This window comes from Mustelus asterias, chromosome 9 (genome assembly GCF_964213995.1).
Source record: "Mustelus asterias chromosome 9, sMusAst1.hap1.1, whole genome shotgun sequence".
Taxonomy (NCBI): Eukaryota; Metazoa; Chordata; class Chondrichthyes; order Carcharhiniformes; family Triakidae; genus Mustelus; species Mustelus asterias.
This window is the reverse complement of record NC_135809.1, coordinates 22,145,703-22,162,956: the sequence shown is the minus strand read 5'-3', so window position 1 is coordinate 22,162,956 and position 17,254 is coordinate 22,145,703. Positions and strand designations below refer to the sequence as shown.

Below are 17,254 nucleotides of genomic sequence, written 5' to 3'. Positions count from 1 at the left end.
CTGCTAATGATTGAGAATAGACTGAAGAAATGTGCACCTGGGCAATTTACCACATTGTCAGTGGGAAGCCAGCGTTGTAGTTATACTGGAACAGCTTGTCTAGAGGAGCAGCATGTACTGGACACTGGAGCATAAGACTTAAGTACTACAGCCAGGATTAGCTATATCTTGTGTTTTCAGCTATTTCTTGATATCAGTGGCAGCTAATCATATGGCTAAAGACTGGCATCTATGATTCTTGCGGCCTCAGGAGGACGCTGAGATTGATCATCCTTGCGGCACTTCTGGCTGAAGATGGCAGCAAATGTTTTACTCTTGTACTTTGCCCTGATATGTTGGGCTCCCCCATCAATGAGGATGAGGATATTTGTGGAGCCTGTTCCTCTGGTTAGTCAGTTAATTGTCCACTACCAATCCTGACTGGGTGTGACAGAACTGCAGATCTTAGATCTGATACATTGGTTGTGGGTTTTTGTCGTTTCCAGTGCTAAGTTGATGTTGGGTGCTCTCGTGTTATTCTTTTCAAACATCTTTTATCAGTTTGATGATGTGCTGGCAATTTCAGAGGGTAATTAAGAGTCAATCACGTTGCTATATGTCTGAAGTCCAGGTAAGGTAGACAGGTTTCCTACCCTGAAGAACACAAGTGAATCAGGTGGGTTTTTATGACAATCCAGTAATTTCATGGTCACCATTACAAAGACTATTTATTTATTCCAGATTTGTTAATTAATTGAATTCAAGTTCTGCAAGTCTTGGATTCTGCCCATACCATGACCTTTATGACTGATTCTTTCTGGCAAACAGATCATTGAATGAAATGGAGGTTTGCTGTGCTGGAATTTTGGCATAAGGGATCCTATTCTATTGATCCTACCTCCCATTATGTTTTGTTTGGAATGTTAAGCTCCCCTCAGACATTAGCCAACCAGGCAACATTTCCAGGTTCTGCTCAACTTTTCTTCCACTCCAGTGCTCTTCCAGCTAATTTATGCTACGCCTGTGGTCCACGAAAATTTGGGGATCGCAATCCCACTTAGCGACTTTGGTGGCAGGTTAAAGAAGACCTTTTACTCTGGCTGGAACTCTACCACCTTGCCCGCCCTGGAATCAGTGCGGGCGAGGTTCCAACAACGGAAATTTCTGCTGACCTTGGGCAGGAATTTCCGGTCTCGCCCGAGTGAGGCCATAAAATTCTGCCCACTTTGTCCAGGACTTACTTCACTTTTCTGCAAGTTATGGCAGCAACTTGTAGAGATTTCAGCCAATACTCTTCCTCAGTGTGTCCCAATTTGAGATATTTCCCCTCATTTGCAAGATAATTTCCAGTGTTGATTTATTTTCGTCTCATGTTGATGTAGGGCATGTAAAAGACTGATTTTACAACGGTCCCTTTTCAATGAATGGAAGGATTAAAATAAGCAGATTTATTCAGTGAGAGTGAAGAGATAAATATGATTGCGGAGCTTCCTGCAGCCTAATCCTTTGGACCATCTGAGACTTATGAAAAATGATGGGCAAAATTTAGTGTTGGTGAGAAGGTACCTGCTCACCTGTTAGAGAACTGAACATAAGAACTAGGAGCAGGAGGAGGCCATCTTTCCCCTCAAGACTGCTCCGCCATTCAATATGATCATGGCTGGTACGAACCCTGCGTCATTTTCCATTGGGAGGCTTGGTTAATTATCAGATAATCAGGCACTTACCTGTACGACCACCTGCCAAATTAAGTCTTCAGTAAGGGGGAAATCTCACACCCAAGAGGTGGTCAGTCAGAGGCCAGCAGCTTTCCACCACTGGCAGTACTGCCAGTACGGGGACCACTGTCGGTAAAAAACTGTGTCTTCCACTGGGTCCCTGGAGAGGGCTGAGTGGGGGTGGGATGGGAGTCACTGGGAGGGAGTTGCCAGTGAGGGGACGTGAGAGGGAGCGGCGTTTCTGGTTCTCAGTATCCCCTCCCAGTCCCCACTTCTTGATCGCAAGGTCCCTTGATCGGGCACTGTGTGTCTGTGAAAGAAGGACCCCTCAGGTTGGCTCCTGACAGGGTTTGCTGGGCAACTTTCTGAGTCTTGTGCGAATCTTGTTTAATCCCTGAGCCACCATTCAGTCTCAGCAGGCACGGTGATAATTGGATTTAAGTGCCTTATTAATGAGTCTAATTTCTATCCCACTGCTAACAGGTGAGTTTCTCACACTGGACCCTTTCTGCCACTCAATTTATGTGGGACAGTTCTACCACCAGCGGGAGTTAGACACATGGCCTCTCATGCAATTCTCCAGGTTTGCTCTCCGAATTGCCAGGTCCAGCACGCTTCCCTAAATTCTGTCCGATGTTCCAAGCTTCAGTAGTTAATTTTTTCTGTCGATAGGGATTGCTTGGTTTATAATACTTTACCAGTACATTGTAAACCAATCATAAGGCTTAGATGAGAAAGCTCAACTTGGTTTGAAAATAGATCTCCCTTGCAGGAAGTTTAATAAGACCGGATTCAGTGATTCAGTGGCTGTTCAGGGATATTTATATCAGGTCTGACAATCAGAAGTAACAGTTTATCACATTTGTGTTACAGGAACTCCCGAAACTGGGTCAAGAACTCACATCATCAGATGCTGACTTGCCTTGGAACCGAACCAAGAATCGTTTTGCAAATATAAAACCATGTAAGTTCAATTAAATTAGAACAATTTGTAGAATTATTACCCAAAATAGAATAAATTATTACCCAAATTAAATAGATTATTACCCAAAGTACCCCAAAATGGGGTGCACAGTGATTAGCACTGCTGCCTCACAGTGCCAGGGACCCAGGTTCCATTCTGGCCTTGGGTCACTGTCTGTGTGGAGTTTGCACGTTCTCCCCACGTTTGCGTGTGTTTCCTCCGGGTGCTCCGGTTTCCTCCCACAGTCCAATGATGTGCGGGTTAGGTTGATTGGCCATGATAAATTGCCCCTTAGTGTCAGGGGGATTAGCAGAGCAAATAAGTGGGGTTACGGGAATAGGGCCTGGGTGGGATTGTGGTCGGTGCAGATTCGATGGGCCGAATAGCCTCCTTCTGCACTGTAGTGATTCAATGAAAATATTTTTTCAGAAAATGTTTCAATTAAAGCATGTCATTTCATTTTTTAAGGAGACAGCAGTGATAGTGCAAAAGAAGTTTATATTTTTAATGATACACTTTTAAATTTAGCTATCATCGTCTGGCCATAATACAGACACTAAACCTCCACAGTTAACTATATCAAGTAACATACCATTTTTGAGAAAAGTAGTATTTTATGTTGAGAGCATGGGACTAACTTCCACAAATGTATGTGAAAGTTTTCTGCAGTAATTCATTATGTAACATTTGTTCAGTAGGATTTATTTCCAGGATTGGGGGTTAAGGCTGCAATAGCTATTTTTTATTTCCCAGCAAGTCACGAAGACTTTGGTTCCATCTTCACTTTAACATGTTGATTTTCAAATCAAACGTTTCCGCATCTGGAAGCGCTCATAAGATTTGGATGACTTAGCTTATGCTCATTTTGTCTGCCCTATCGTTTCTGTTTCTGATTTATTTCATTTTCATAGATCGCACTGTACTGCCCCAGTTAAAAGGTCAAGTGGGAAACTTGCTTCCAATCTTTGCCAATGCTGCTGGCAAACTGACCACTAGAAGGTGCAGAGGAGCTGCTTGGAATGAATTTCCAGTTTTCTACTTCCCTTTCTGGAACTGCCTAGTTTCTGCTCACTACATTTTCATAAAAGCACAATCCAGTCAATAACTCTCTTATGCAGGAGATCAGCAGATCCAGTTTGTGCCCTACCATTTTGTGTCACAGTGAATTAGTCCCAAATAAACAAGATTGCCTTCCAGTTGGTAAAACAAAGTTGCTAAATGTTCAAAGCAACTTGGTAATTTCAATAATGGGGTTCGTGCTGGAAATTAGAATTCGCCTCATCACCCGGGCTAAAGAGGAGAGAAATTAGACCGTTTGCTATCTTGCCATGTTAAGAAGCTCACCTGCGTGGATATTATAGGTAGACAGGATTAAATAAACTATGAGAATATCATTGTAACTTTTTTTACAGACATTCGTGAGATTTGTGCATATTAATTCGGGTGAAGCTGTAATTTTCTGTTATTAGTAGTTAACACTGTCTGTTATTAATCCAGAACAAGGTGTTTTCCCAATTGTTTTGCAAATCAGTTTGAAATGCTGGGCCAGTGTATATCGTAGAAAGCAACGCGGTGGCACAGTGGTTAGCACTGCTGCATCACAGCGCCAGGGACCCGGGTTCGACTCCTGGCTTGGGTCACTGTCTGTGTGGAGTTTGCATGTTCTCCCTGTGTCTGCCTGGGTTTCCTCCGGTGCTCCAGTTTCCTCCCACAGTCTGTAAGATGTGCTGGTTAGGCGCAATGACCCAAACAGGCATTGGAGTGTGGTGACTAGAGGAGTTTTACAGTAACTTCATTGCAGTGTAAACCTTACTTGTGACTAATAAGTAAATTTTAATTTTTACTTTTAACAAGTCATACAGCAAAACAGGCTGGTGAAAATCAGCAGCGTTGTTTGAAACATTTTCTTAATATTTTAATTGTGAAGCAAAACAAATTAGAAAAGTACTGGTGTGAAGAAAGAGAATGTAATGAAAGGTTAAGGAAGTAATCTTAAAAATGTTTAACTTGAAATTAGACTTTAGATTTTAATACAATATTATCATTATGTTATTACTAATGCATTAATCATGTTTTAAATGAATAATGACATACTTAGTTTAACATAGCATCTGGAAACAACAATATTTATGTTAACTTCTAAATCAGTCAATTTTGATTTTTTCTGACGTTTCAAGATGCACAATAAGTTTAGCACTATAAAGCGTGGCTTTAATGTTACTTACACAAACATTAAACTACAGGTGCATGAAACAATATACTTAATAGCTTTTAAGATTTGTAATCTAATCCAACTGTTCAACTAATTTAGCATTCTTTACTAAACTCTTCCCCTCCACCCCACAAGTGAAAAGTAAGAAATATAGAATCTGGTTGCTTGTGCGTTGGTACTCCCTCAGAGCATAAGAAAGTGTGTTCAGGGGTAATTGTGAGTGTGCTGCTGTAGATCAAAGATCAGAATAATGTTTATCATGGGCTACAAGCCAAGGATACGATCTTATCAGATGAGACAGAAGTCTGAGGCTCCTTAGTCATTGCTATTTCATTTTTGACTTAATAAAGGAAGAAATGCCTTTATTATTTTAAGAATTAACTGAGACGTGAGATAGAAAGCATGACATTCCTTGACTAATGTAGCTTCGTTTTGCATTATAAACTATTTGAAACAGCTGTTCTTAGTTTGTGTATTCTGTGTATCTACACTAAAGGCATGATTTAAGAAGGATTAATAGCAACACTGTACAACAAACATGAATGTAACTATTTGATATTTCTATTATGCAGACAATAATAACCGAGTGAAACTTATGCTTGAGGCTGGTGTCCCTGGGTCTGATTTCATCAATGCTAGCTATGTGTCAGTGAGTACTCAACATTTCATTCTTCAATAGCCTCAGAAATCAAGATCAGTACATTTAAAATTAATTCCACAACTATTTGTGTTATTATTAATTTCAGTTTCACTCATGTTAGATTGGTTAAAGGAGTTTAGGAGTTCTTTTTAATCCATTCGTGAGATTCATGAAATGTTCTAAAAAAAATAAAGAGCCCAATTTCAACTCAGTGTGGCAGATTTTCTGTCCTCTTGGCGGCACAGCTTCTTACACCAGGAGGTAGCGCGATGTTCGCCAGTGGCAGGGTCTTCCAGTCCTGCTGCTGTCAGTGGGACTTCCAATTGACCGTACCCCACGCACTTGGAAGCTTCTGGCCAGAAGATCCCGCTGGCGTGAACAGCTGGAAAATTCTGGCCAGTACAAGTGAATTGGTTCAGAATGGGTTAAAATTGGTCCAAAGTGTTCTAATTGCTCAGCCCTAAATTATGCTAAATTGTGCCAATGTAGGAAGAACTACTAAAAATAACCTGGGCTTCTTATTCCACCTCAGGAATATATACATGAATTTCTCATCACAGAAAAACTACTTCAAGGTTTGCCCTTAATAAGATTTGCATTTTTATCTGTACATCTGCTTGAATGTCATGGGTTTCAATTCCTGATCTAAGCTATCTGTCCTGCTTGATTCATGGATTACATGTTCCTTGTATCTTGTTACTTCTTACAACCATTATTCTTACTGCCTAAAAATAATGAGAATTGATTTCTTCACGTATTATTCCCCTCACGATACACCCATCAATGGGATCTGTGGGGAATAATGGTCGCTTATCAATTAATTCGTCCTTTGTACTGTCATTGAGTGTCTCTCAACATCTGCTCTGCTTCATTACAGTTGCCTACAACTTAATGGCACTTTAGTAAAGATTACTTTCTAATAGCATGAAAGGTAGGAACATTGTATGACAAAGGATTGACACCAGGAAAGAAAAGATATTCCACATGCTTTTGAAAGCAAAACTGGAAATATGTTCATTATGCCCATCTGTTGATTTTGCTGCAATGAAAGACTGAAGAAAGAGCTTTCATTTATATGGTAGCCTTATGAGACCCGCAAAGGCAGTGCCGAAGGTGGGACTTGGAGGAAAATCCAAAAGGTCACTTTTGTGTCAATGAGTCGATGTGTTTCACCTTTGGGTGTTCACAGACAGCTGAACACTGGAAGGGGCTACGGACCCAGCAGCAATGTGTAGGGTGGCACGGTAGCACAGTGGTTAGCACTGCTGCTTCACAGCTCCAGGGAGGTGGGTTCGATTCCCGGCTTGGGTCACTGTCTGTGTGGAGTTTGCACATTCTCCCCGTGTCTGCGTGGGTTTCCTCCGGGTGCTCTGGTTTCCTCCCACAGTCCAAAAATGTGTGGGTTAGGTTGATTGGCCATGCTAAAATTGCCCCTTAGTGTCCTGAGATGCATAGGTTAGAGAGATTATCGGGTAAATATGTAGGGATATCGGGATAGGGCATGGGTGGGATTGTGGTCGGTGCAGACTCAATGGGTAAAATGGCCTGTTTCTGTACTGTACGGTTTCTATGATTTCTATGATTCTAGTAGCAATTAACTGGCCACAGGCCCAGATTGGGGAGGCTATGTGGATCTTACCAGTGGCAAACAATCCCCACATTGCAGGCAAAGCCCATCAAGTCATTGGAGATGGCTTCTCAGTGGCAGGATAAGGTGCCAGCACGACCTTCTTTCTTCATCCTTCACTGCACCTCTCTCCCCATCACCCCCAGAGCTGCTTCTGCCACTGTGTGTACAGCCATAGAGGGTTCCCCTTCACAATAATGGCCCCACAAATAATTTTAATAATTTCATATCTCTACTGAGGTGCCCGCGCATTCTACTGGCTGCCTCAACATCCCCCACCTCGCTCAGTGGGGGTGCCTACAAAATATTGCTGTAGCCCCTCTATTAGGCCTCTTAATTGGCCACCCCCAGTAAGATTACACTGATGGGCAACCAAGCAACAATCAGTGGGGTCAGACTGACTTTTGGTCCCAACCTCAGCAAATCTTAAAAGTGAGTAAGATTCTGCTCTTCTTCTCAACATGCTCCAAAGCCCTTCTCAGCCAATGAGGTGCTGTGTAGAGTATAAACATTGGCTTGGACCAGTTGTGCCAAATTATCTGCTTTTGTGCTGCACATTCTAAATAATTCAACATAACTGAGGGAAACAAGCAGCTAATTGGCACTTAACAAGGTCCCCCTAAACAGCAATAAGGTAAATAACTAGGTAATCTGCTTTAGCATGCTGGTTATGGGGACAATGGGAGAATGTTTTCTTCAAATAGGGCTGTCAGATCTTTCATGACTGTCTGAGAGAACAAATGTGACCTCAGTTTATTGTCTCATCTGATAGACAGTGCCTTTGACAGTGCAGCACTCCTGCAGTAGTCCACAGGAATGCTACCTTAGAATATACATTCAAGTTATTGGAATTGGAGCTTGATTCCACAACTCTCTGAGAGACATGAGTAAGTAGCAGGATAGGTCTTCCTTCCAGAAGAGGACCTTTTCTATTCATACATACATTCTACTGCTAAAATGCAACAGAACTGTTCATTAAAATGTAAAGTTTATAATAACTATAACATTATTATGTATATTCACTATATTTTAATGTATTTTTCATTTAACTTTATCTGCTATGTTTATAGGGTTACCTATGTCCAAATGAGTTCATCGCTACTCAAGGTCCATTACCAGGAACTGTGGCAGATTTTTGGAGAATGATTTGGGAGACAAGAACTCAATCCATAGTTATGTTGACCCACTGTTTTGAAAAGGGCAGAGTAAGTTACTGTTAGACAATGATATATTGTGGAACTGCACTGCACTATTTACCTGAACAGATTAGTGAACTTAACTAGCCAGACTTATCAGATTGATGAACATTAGACAATAGTTTCAAGAAAATGTATATTGATTGCTGCTGTTAATGTTATAATTTAGTGCAGTATAACATTAGAATTATTGACTGATTAATTGCACAAATTATTCATTTAACTGAATTTACAGAGGTATGATCCCAACAGTTATGCCAGGTTTGCATTTACCTGTGCTCTCCAGCCTGAACTCGCCGTAGTATGTGGAATCAGTGGGAGGACACCTCATTTTATGGAGCAGACAGACACTTTTTCCACTACAAGTGCACCACAGGTGCTTGTTAACCCTAAGCTGGTGGTAATTCTGGCACTGCTGTCAACCAGGTGGCTCCCCTGCCTCTCCCTTTCCTCCAAACAACAATCTCTGGACCATCAATGGTATACTTCATTTTATAGCATCCCTATAATGCAAAAGGAGGCCATTCGGCCTATCGAGTCTGCACCTACTCTTCGACAGAGCATCCCACATAGGCCCTATCCCCGTAACCCTGTGCATTTACCATGGCTAATCCATCTAACCTACACCTCTTGAGACACTAAGGGACAATTTAGCATCTTTGGAGTGTGGGAGGAAACCGGAGAACACGCAGACACGGGGAGAACATGCGAACTGAACACAGACAGTCGCCCCAGGCTGGAATCGAACCAGGGTCCCTGGTGCTGTGTGGCAACAGTGCTATTCACTGTGCCATGTTTTTTTCAATTGGCACAGGGGCTTTGTCTGGTACCAAGAGACTAGGGAAGTCACATCTCCCTGCTTGGAGAATCCTTGACTCTACACATCTCCATTTTGCATTACTAGCCTTCAAAGTGGTAGAGGCGCTGCATCACAGGATGCCAAACAGGAGCTTCCAGTTTTGCCCAGGACCAGAATTATGCTGAGAGTTTCTAGAAATGTTGAGCAATTTAAATCTCCAGATATTTTCCAAACTGTGTCAGCTAAGTAGCATGTTACGGTATACAATATTTAATGTTATTAACTGGACTTGCTTAAAATTTCACAACAATATGTGATTGCAATATGTATTTTAATTCAGATAAGATGTCACCAGTATTGGCCTGAAGATAATAAGCCAGTAACTGTGTTTGGGGATATTGTGATCACTAAACTAGCAGAAGACATTCAGGCAGATTGGACTATCAGAGAACTAAAGATTGAAAAGGTATCTGGCTGCGTTTATACTGAACTTGTCTCAATACGTATCAAACTACATTGAAGGAATTTTTTAAGTAGTGAAATCATTTGGTAAAACGCCTTACCTGACTTTATCGAAATCGACAGCTCAGCATCATTCCGTTTAACCATGTAGTGAATGAATGGAACCATTGGAACCTTTTCATTATAAAACTAAGACTTGATCATATATCACTGCAGAATCTCTGCATAATACTCATATAGACACAAATGTGATGGCATCATCAAACATAGGAACTAAAGTTCAACTTGAATGATCAAGTTCATTTTGTTGAATGGATTAATACTATAGACAGTCCATCATCATTTTATGTTAGGCTACAGCTATGTTACATTGCTGATTTGAAATTAATAACTGTTAATTGCAAATCACAAATGGTAAGAGCAGAGTTGTGTCAACTCACAGGAAAGAGTTCTAAGCATGGTGAATAGCAAAGTCAGAATATTTGACCATTGGGAATTAAAGGTCCTTACCCAATGTTCGCACACCTATGTTCCAGCTTTGTTGGGAACGGGTTGTTGGGAATCCTAGCCAATTTTGTCCTCCTTATGCAAGAAATGCTTGAGGCCAGTTGTAGCACTTGCAACAGAGTTGAGATCAGCCATCAGGTGTGTACAAATTCTTTCAAAAAATAGCTTGAATTTTATACTTAGCAAGATAAGTGATGCTAGTGCTGGAAAAGAATTCCTTGTCATTTCAGGGATACAGAATAAGCTCACTCTACCGTATCTCAGCTCCATACTCAACATAATTAAAGACTTATTTTAGACATCCATAATTTAACAAACAGTACCGTCCTTGAAGATAATTTAAGGTCTTAATAGTCTACCTTATTTTAATTCATTTCAATTTGAGCAGTATGGCGATTATATGATGGTGACACATTTCAACTTCACTTCGTGGCCTGAACATGGTGTTCCTGAGACTTGTGCACCTTTGATTCATTTTGTGAAGCTAATTCGTGCAAACAGAGCCAACGATAACACCCCTATTGTTGTGCATTGCAGGTAAGAAGTTGCAGAACAGATTTATTTATTTATAATAGCTGATGGTGTTGTTGTAGGGTCTATTATGAAAATAAATTCTCCCCTGTCCCGTTGTGGTTCAAGTACATTGCCATTGTGAAAAAGTGATGTATTTTGTGGATCTCACAGCAAATGATGGAACATTACTTAAATGGTTTTTTCCAGTAATATAAATGTTTAGTGAATTAGGAAAAGGCAATGGCGTAGTGGTATTGTCACTGGACTAGTGATCCAGAGACCCAGGGCAATGCTCTGGGGACCCAGGTTCAAATCCCACCATGGCAAATGGTGAAATTTGAATTAAATAAAAACAAAAATCTAGAATTTAAAAATCCAATGATGACTGATTAAGGAGCCATTGTCGTAAAAACCCATCGGGTTTACCAGTGTCGTTCAGGAAAGAAAATCTGCCATCTTTACCTGGTCTGGCATACATGTGACTCCAGGTCCATAGCAACGTGATTGACTCTTAAATGGCCTAGAAGGCCACTCACTTGAAGGGAAAATCAGGGATGGGCAATAAATGCTGGCCCAGCCCATAGATAAAAACATTAGAAGACAATGCGGACATAATATTAGGCCAGTGAGACAGCGATAGCCTCACCCTAAATTACCCCATACTTCCTCCATGATTTTTTCCAATTGCACCTCAGATAAAGTTTACAATTCGAAGAAAGTTTTTAAAAAATACTTGTTTTGCAGTTCTTCTCTTACTTTAAACATTATAATTGACTACAAAACTGAGCTACGCAAATCAATGTATAATTTTTGCAGGTAAATCAAATTGAAAATAATGATGTGGATAATGATTAACACTGGTAAAATACAAACTATAGTCATATTTAGAAAATAATGAATGAGCCAAAACAACATCTAAAAGAATATAGTAAGATTTTACTGTCATTTCTAGTTACAATTGCAGTAATAAGTTTGAAATATTAATGTGTTGTTGGACAAATAGGTGGAACTGTAAGTACTGGGACTTTTAGGAAGAGTATTGTATGTGGCTGAGCAAGATTTGTTTTTATCTATTTCTTTTGCTCAGTGCTGGAGTAGGAAGGACAGGTGTCTTCATTGCACTTGATCACCTTATACAGCATGTGAACCACCATGACTTTGTGGATATCTTTGGATTTGTGGCAGAGTTACGAAGTGAACGAATGTGCATGGTTCAAAACTTGGTAAGAAAGTGGAAATTTTCTACTAAGGCAAACAAGCTTCTGTGCTAATGTGAACCAGATTATCTTTGTTGCCTTTTCACCTTGATTTTAATGCCAAATTTGAGGTATCATAGCATTTTCTTTTATTAGGAGCCTACTGACATTGCCTGCAACCTTGTAATCATAGAAACCCTACTGTGCAGAAGGAGGCCATTCCACTCATCGAGTCTGCACCAACAACAATCTCACCCAGGCCCTATTCCTGAAACCCCACATATTTACTCTGCTAATCGCTCTAACCTACACATCCCAGGACACCAAGGGGCGATTTAGCATGGCCAATCAACCTAACCTGCACATCTTTGGACTGTGGGAGGAAACGGGAGCACCCGGAGGAAACCCACGCAGACAGTGACCCAAGCCGGGATTCAAACCCAGGTCCCTGGAGCTGTGAGACAGTAGTGCTTACCACTATGCCACCGTGCCGCCCTAATGTAACGTAACATAGCAGTTCTGCTGCTACTGGAGGTGGCATCAAGCCTACCTCCTCTCAGACAGCAAAGCAGATTCTCTGACTGTTAACCTGTACTGACAGACCCCAGTCATTGATAAAAATAGCTGCAAACATCTGTATATGTATTGTACAGAATGCAACAAAGCTTATGTGGGTGGATTTACATTAAAGGCATTGATATTTACCTTACAGAGAAAAAAAAGATTCCTATTACAATGCTGGCTGCAAGAAACTCCATCAAGTGTGCTTAAATAATAATAAACTGTTGTATATCAAGGCATGTCATACGTGAATGTGTAATTGATTACTCTATGTCCTTCCTATAAAGTGAAACTGCATGTGGTACCTCACTAATGGCCTGTCAAATTTAATATTGCTCCCTCGCTCTTGTGTTCAAAGATGTACATAAAAAGATCAGAATCACATTTACTTTTTTTAATAGCTTTTTCAACCTATGCTTCCACTTTTTCTTGACCAGAAACCAATGCAGGCCAGTGAGCACAGGTGTGATAGGTAAATGGGACTATTCGTGAATTAAGACACAGGGAAGACATCGGTAGTATGTGGCAGACCAGCTAGAAATGCATTTGAACAGTCAAGTATAGATCACAGAGGCACAAATGAGGGTTTCAATAGCAAATGAACTGAGACAGGGCCACAGTCAGATGGTGTTCACAGCCGGTCTCGGTGGGGAAGCAAATAATGGTTAGAAATTCATCTTGGGATCAAATCACCCCTGCCTGGCTACTGCCATGTCTATATTACCAATATTATCCAGCATGATCTCTTCCACTAATTGACAGAAACTTGGGAGTTCCCCATCTATGATTGCTCTCTCCTGTTATCAGCCGGTGTGACTTATAAGCAAAGAAATATTGCTGAAATGTTGCAAATTAACAGAACATACACAGTGAAACTGAGCATACATATGACTACATGAATATGTATCATTTGGCTAAGTTGCATTTTAACGTGTTTTGATGTGAAACACTTTAAGATGTTTGCGTGGGAAGAGTTCAATTGTAGGTTGCAACTTGAGTGCATGCACTTGAATGAAGTGGTTTTGAAGTGTAGTCACTGTTGTAATGCAGAAAACACAGCAACCAATTTGTACACAGCAAACTCCCACAAACAGCAATGTGATAATGACTAGGAAATCTGCTTTTGTGATGTTGGCTGATGGGCAAATATCGATCCTGCTCCTCTTTGAAACAGTGCCATTAATTTTTTTACATTGACCTTAGAGGGCATCAAAAGGTCATGGGTTAATGTCTCATCTAAAAGACAGCACCTCTGACAGTGCAGCCATCCCTCAGAAGTGCACTGAAGTGTGAGCCTTGATTTTGATGCTCAAGTCTGGTGTGGCATGCTCAGTGATCCACCTGGTATCTTGCAATATTAGGCAGCCTACAGTTTTCTTAAGCAGTTATGACCAATTGCAGCAGGAACAGCTTTTACCTTGGCCACCATTCCTTCACGGGTATGATGCAGTACGCTTTCTGCAGGGGGTGTCCTTTGGTGCTGAATGAGGCTTGTACCCAAGACATACGGTAGCACTTCTACTCAATAAAGCTAGGAACGTGTTCGTGCAGCACTCCTTCAATTGCTTAAAGACTGTCTTTATGCATTTAAAAACATCCTTCTCATAGCACCCATTTATCTATAAGAGGCTGCGTCCCTTTAAATGGCTGCTGCAACCCTTTAAATAGCTACAGGAATTTTGCTTCCTACGGGATCAGCACGATGGCACAGTGGTTAGCACTGCTGCCTCACAGCGCCAGGGACCCGGGGTCAATTCCAGCTTGGATGACTGTCTGTGTGGAGTTTGTACTTTCTCCCTGTGTTTGTGTGGGTTTCCTCCAGGTGCTCCTGTTTCCTACCACAATCCAAAGATGTGCAGATTCGGCAGATTGGCCATGCTGAATTGTCCCTCAGTATCCCAAGATGCGTAGGTCAGGAAGATTAGCGGGGTAGATATGTGGGGTTACGGGAATAGGGCTTGGGTAAGATGCTCTGCCGGAGAGTCGCTGCAGACTCGATGGGCCGAATGGCCTCCCTCTGCACTGTAGGGATTCTATGATACATAAAGCAGGTTATATTTCGGCTCATTTATAAACGTTTTCATTCTGATCTTTTTTCTTTCCGTCTGTGTTCGAAGTTTCCGCAATATAATATAGGTTATTATCCACAAGGAAATCCATTTAAAATAACTAATTAGACTTTGTGGATTTGGGGGAACTTTTTCACAAGGTAGCTTTGTTTTTATTTCTCTGCAATGAGACTCCAGAACACGTACCTTTTCAAAATTCAGGATCAAAAGGGAATTTGAGATAAATGGCTACTTTGTAGTGCATACTGTTCTGTATCCTGTATAATTCCTCATTATAATCCAGCCTTATTTGAAAAAATGAAAGTAAAGCCAGCCAGCAGCTGACTGGTTCTATAGCCTCTCATGTCTCTCAAACACTTGGCAATCTATTGTTTTTTTTAAAATCCTGATGGAACTGTCAGGCTGCTCCAGCTAGGAGATATTTTTGGACATTGCTAGCTCTGCGCTATGCATTGAAACAATTGCAAGTCAAGAGCCTAATTACTCAATTGCGTGTACTAAATGCAGGTATTAATTTGGTCGATACAAATTAAGTTATATTTTAATAATAGAGATTAAGGGGGCGATTCTCCCAAAAGTGCTGAATTGGCGAGAAAACTGGTGTAAGTCAACTTTAGACCTGAATCTCCCAGCCTCTGTGCACTGCAGAGGTCACGATCGTGATAATCAAAAAAGCTCGGGGGGGCGGCGCCTATTCGCGCCAGAGTCTGATAGTTCTGGGCCTCTGCACATGCGTAGTGGTCCCGATCTGTCAGTCTCCCTGTTTGCTGGCCAGCCCGGAGCCCCCACAAACATTCCTGAGCCAGCCCTGACACTTGCCCCGTCTGGAGTGCCCCGCTCTCCAGACTGCTCCCCCCCCCCCCACCCCCTCGCAAGCAACGGCAATTCCCCCACCCTGGCAGACCCCTCCCTCCCACCCTGGCAGACCAGACCACACCTTGGGAGGCAGACCTTCCCCCCCCCCCAGCAGACCACACACCCAACAACCTGCCCCAGTCACTGGCCTCCTTCCAGCCCCGACCTATCACAATGCAGAGTGGCAGCGGGACCTCCCCACCCCCACTGATTGCCCCCTAGGCCCCACCCCCTTGGCACTGCCCAGTGCCCGGTGAGCAGTGCCAAGGTGTCCCCTGGGCATGGGCATTTTGCCTCTTGGGCAGTACCAGGGGGCACAGGCTGGCACTGCCAGGGTGCCCATATCCAGGGGGAGCTACCCCCACTGCCCAGCCCCCTGGGGGCCCCGATTGACCCCCCCTTCACTTCGACGCTGTCTCTCGCTAGTTCCCCACAAGTGGGCAGCTATTCTAAACCCCGCCAGAGTGAAATACCCCTGGCGGGGTGGGAGGTGCTATCAGGCCCAGAGCATTCCGTGCCGGGCCCGATAAGCACATTTTAAACACGTTTTAAAAAAGATTTAAATTACTTATCTCTCTTCCCGCCGGGTTCCAGCACGGTCCCGATTGTGGGAGACGCGCTTGCGTCGGGAACGCATGCGCAAATCCAGCGCAATGGCCGACACGATTCTCCCATCCCGACGCACCAAAAAACGTGTGTGTTGGGATGGGAGAATCGGGCCCTACATTTCCCAATTGAAGTTGAGCTGTATTTGTGCTTTTTTAATATTTAAAAATGTTCCAATGTTTATTTGAATGCAGGCTCAGTACATGTTCCTACATCAATGTGCTTTGGACCTATTGAATAACAAAGGAACCAGTCGATCGCTGTGGTTTGTAAATTATGCTGCTTTGCAAAAGATGGACTCTCTGGATACAATGGAAGGTAGTAAGATAAGTTTTAATAATGCATTTAATTATACGTAAAAACAACTCTTTTTATAACATTTTTAGAACTAAATATTATTGTTGCTACGACAATCCAAAAACATATTGAAACAGATCCTAAAAATGACTGTGATCAGTGTTATTATATGAACACTTAGTACATTCATATCAAATTCCCTTGTCCACTGTTTTAACACAGATGTTAAACATTTATTACACAGATTCCTGCCTTCGTTAGAAAGGCAGAAATAGGCACTTGATTCAAATACATTAACTACTCATATAACATTGCAGGCATTGAAATGACACATTATAAGGATTCCTATGATAGTATCACTCAGAGTAATTTTCAGTTTATATTTATCAATGTGCCACCCCCAACCTCACCCCGTAACACTCTTAAATATCACAAACTCAGGCATAATTAATGGTTTCCAATACATCACTCTATAAAAATAATTTATACGTGTATGTACTATAAAGCTCTTACTGCATGACTTTCAAAGATAACATGGAAAAGGGCTTACTGAAGCTTAATATTAGGAAGTGTTCCTGTGGGTAAGCTGGAACCCTATGGAAGACTGCTCGGCTCCAAACCACGGAGACAGAGTTCAAATCACAGTCTGTACTGTCAATCAAATGGGCAGAAATTCTTGCAGGGCAAGTCCTGCCGACCCAATCGTAATGAAACTGGCAGAAACAGTGAAGCAACCTAAAATTCACACTATTCCAGAATCTCAACTGAAGAACAAGAGTACGGTATTTACCACAACATCAGTAAAATGTTGAAAATATAAATAAATAAGCGGGTTTTTTTTCACAACATCAGTAAAATGTTGAAAATATAAATAAATAAGCGGGTTTTTTTTCTAATAGAAGTTAGATTTTAAATACAGCTTCAGTCCATCAGCTTTCTGAAAATGATGTGCTGTTTTTCTTTTTCTGCACACTTCCCTAAATGAAAATCCTGCAGCAACAGAGAAAACATCGTTAAATGATTACTAATGTTTCAACAGTTGTTTGAAGACCT

The 17,254-nt window shown here is 41.7% G+C and overlaps 1 protein-coding gene across 1 annotated transcript in view; it reads left to right on the top strand.

The window, feature by feature from the left end:
• ptprq (protein tyrosine phosphatase receptor type Q) overlaps positions 1 to 17,254 on the top strand; it is a 177,797-nt gene that overhangs the window by 158,847 nt on the left and 1,696 nt on the right. The window contains exons 51-57 of the mRNA XM_078221104.1: positions 2,571 to 2,661; positions 5,446 to 5,522; positions 8,211 to 8,345; positions 9,476 to 9,601; positions 10,493 to 10,641; positions 11,705 to 11,840; positions 16,099 to 16,222. Of these exons, the coding sequence (XP_078077230.1) occupies positions 2,571 to 2,661; positions 5,446 to 5,522; positions 8,211 to 8,345; positions 9,476 to 9,601; positions 10,493 to 10,641; positions 11,705 to 11,840; positions 16,099 to 16,222 (838 nt within the window). The remainder of the gene's footprint in view (positions 1 to 2,570; positions 2,662 to 5,445; positions 5,523 to 8,210; positions 8,346 to 9,475; positions 9,602 to 10,492; positions 10,642 to 11,704; positions 11,841 to 16,098; positions 16,223 to 17,254) is intronic.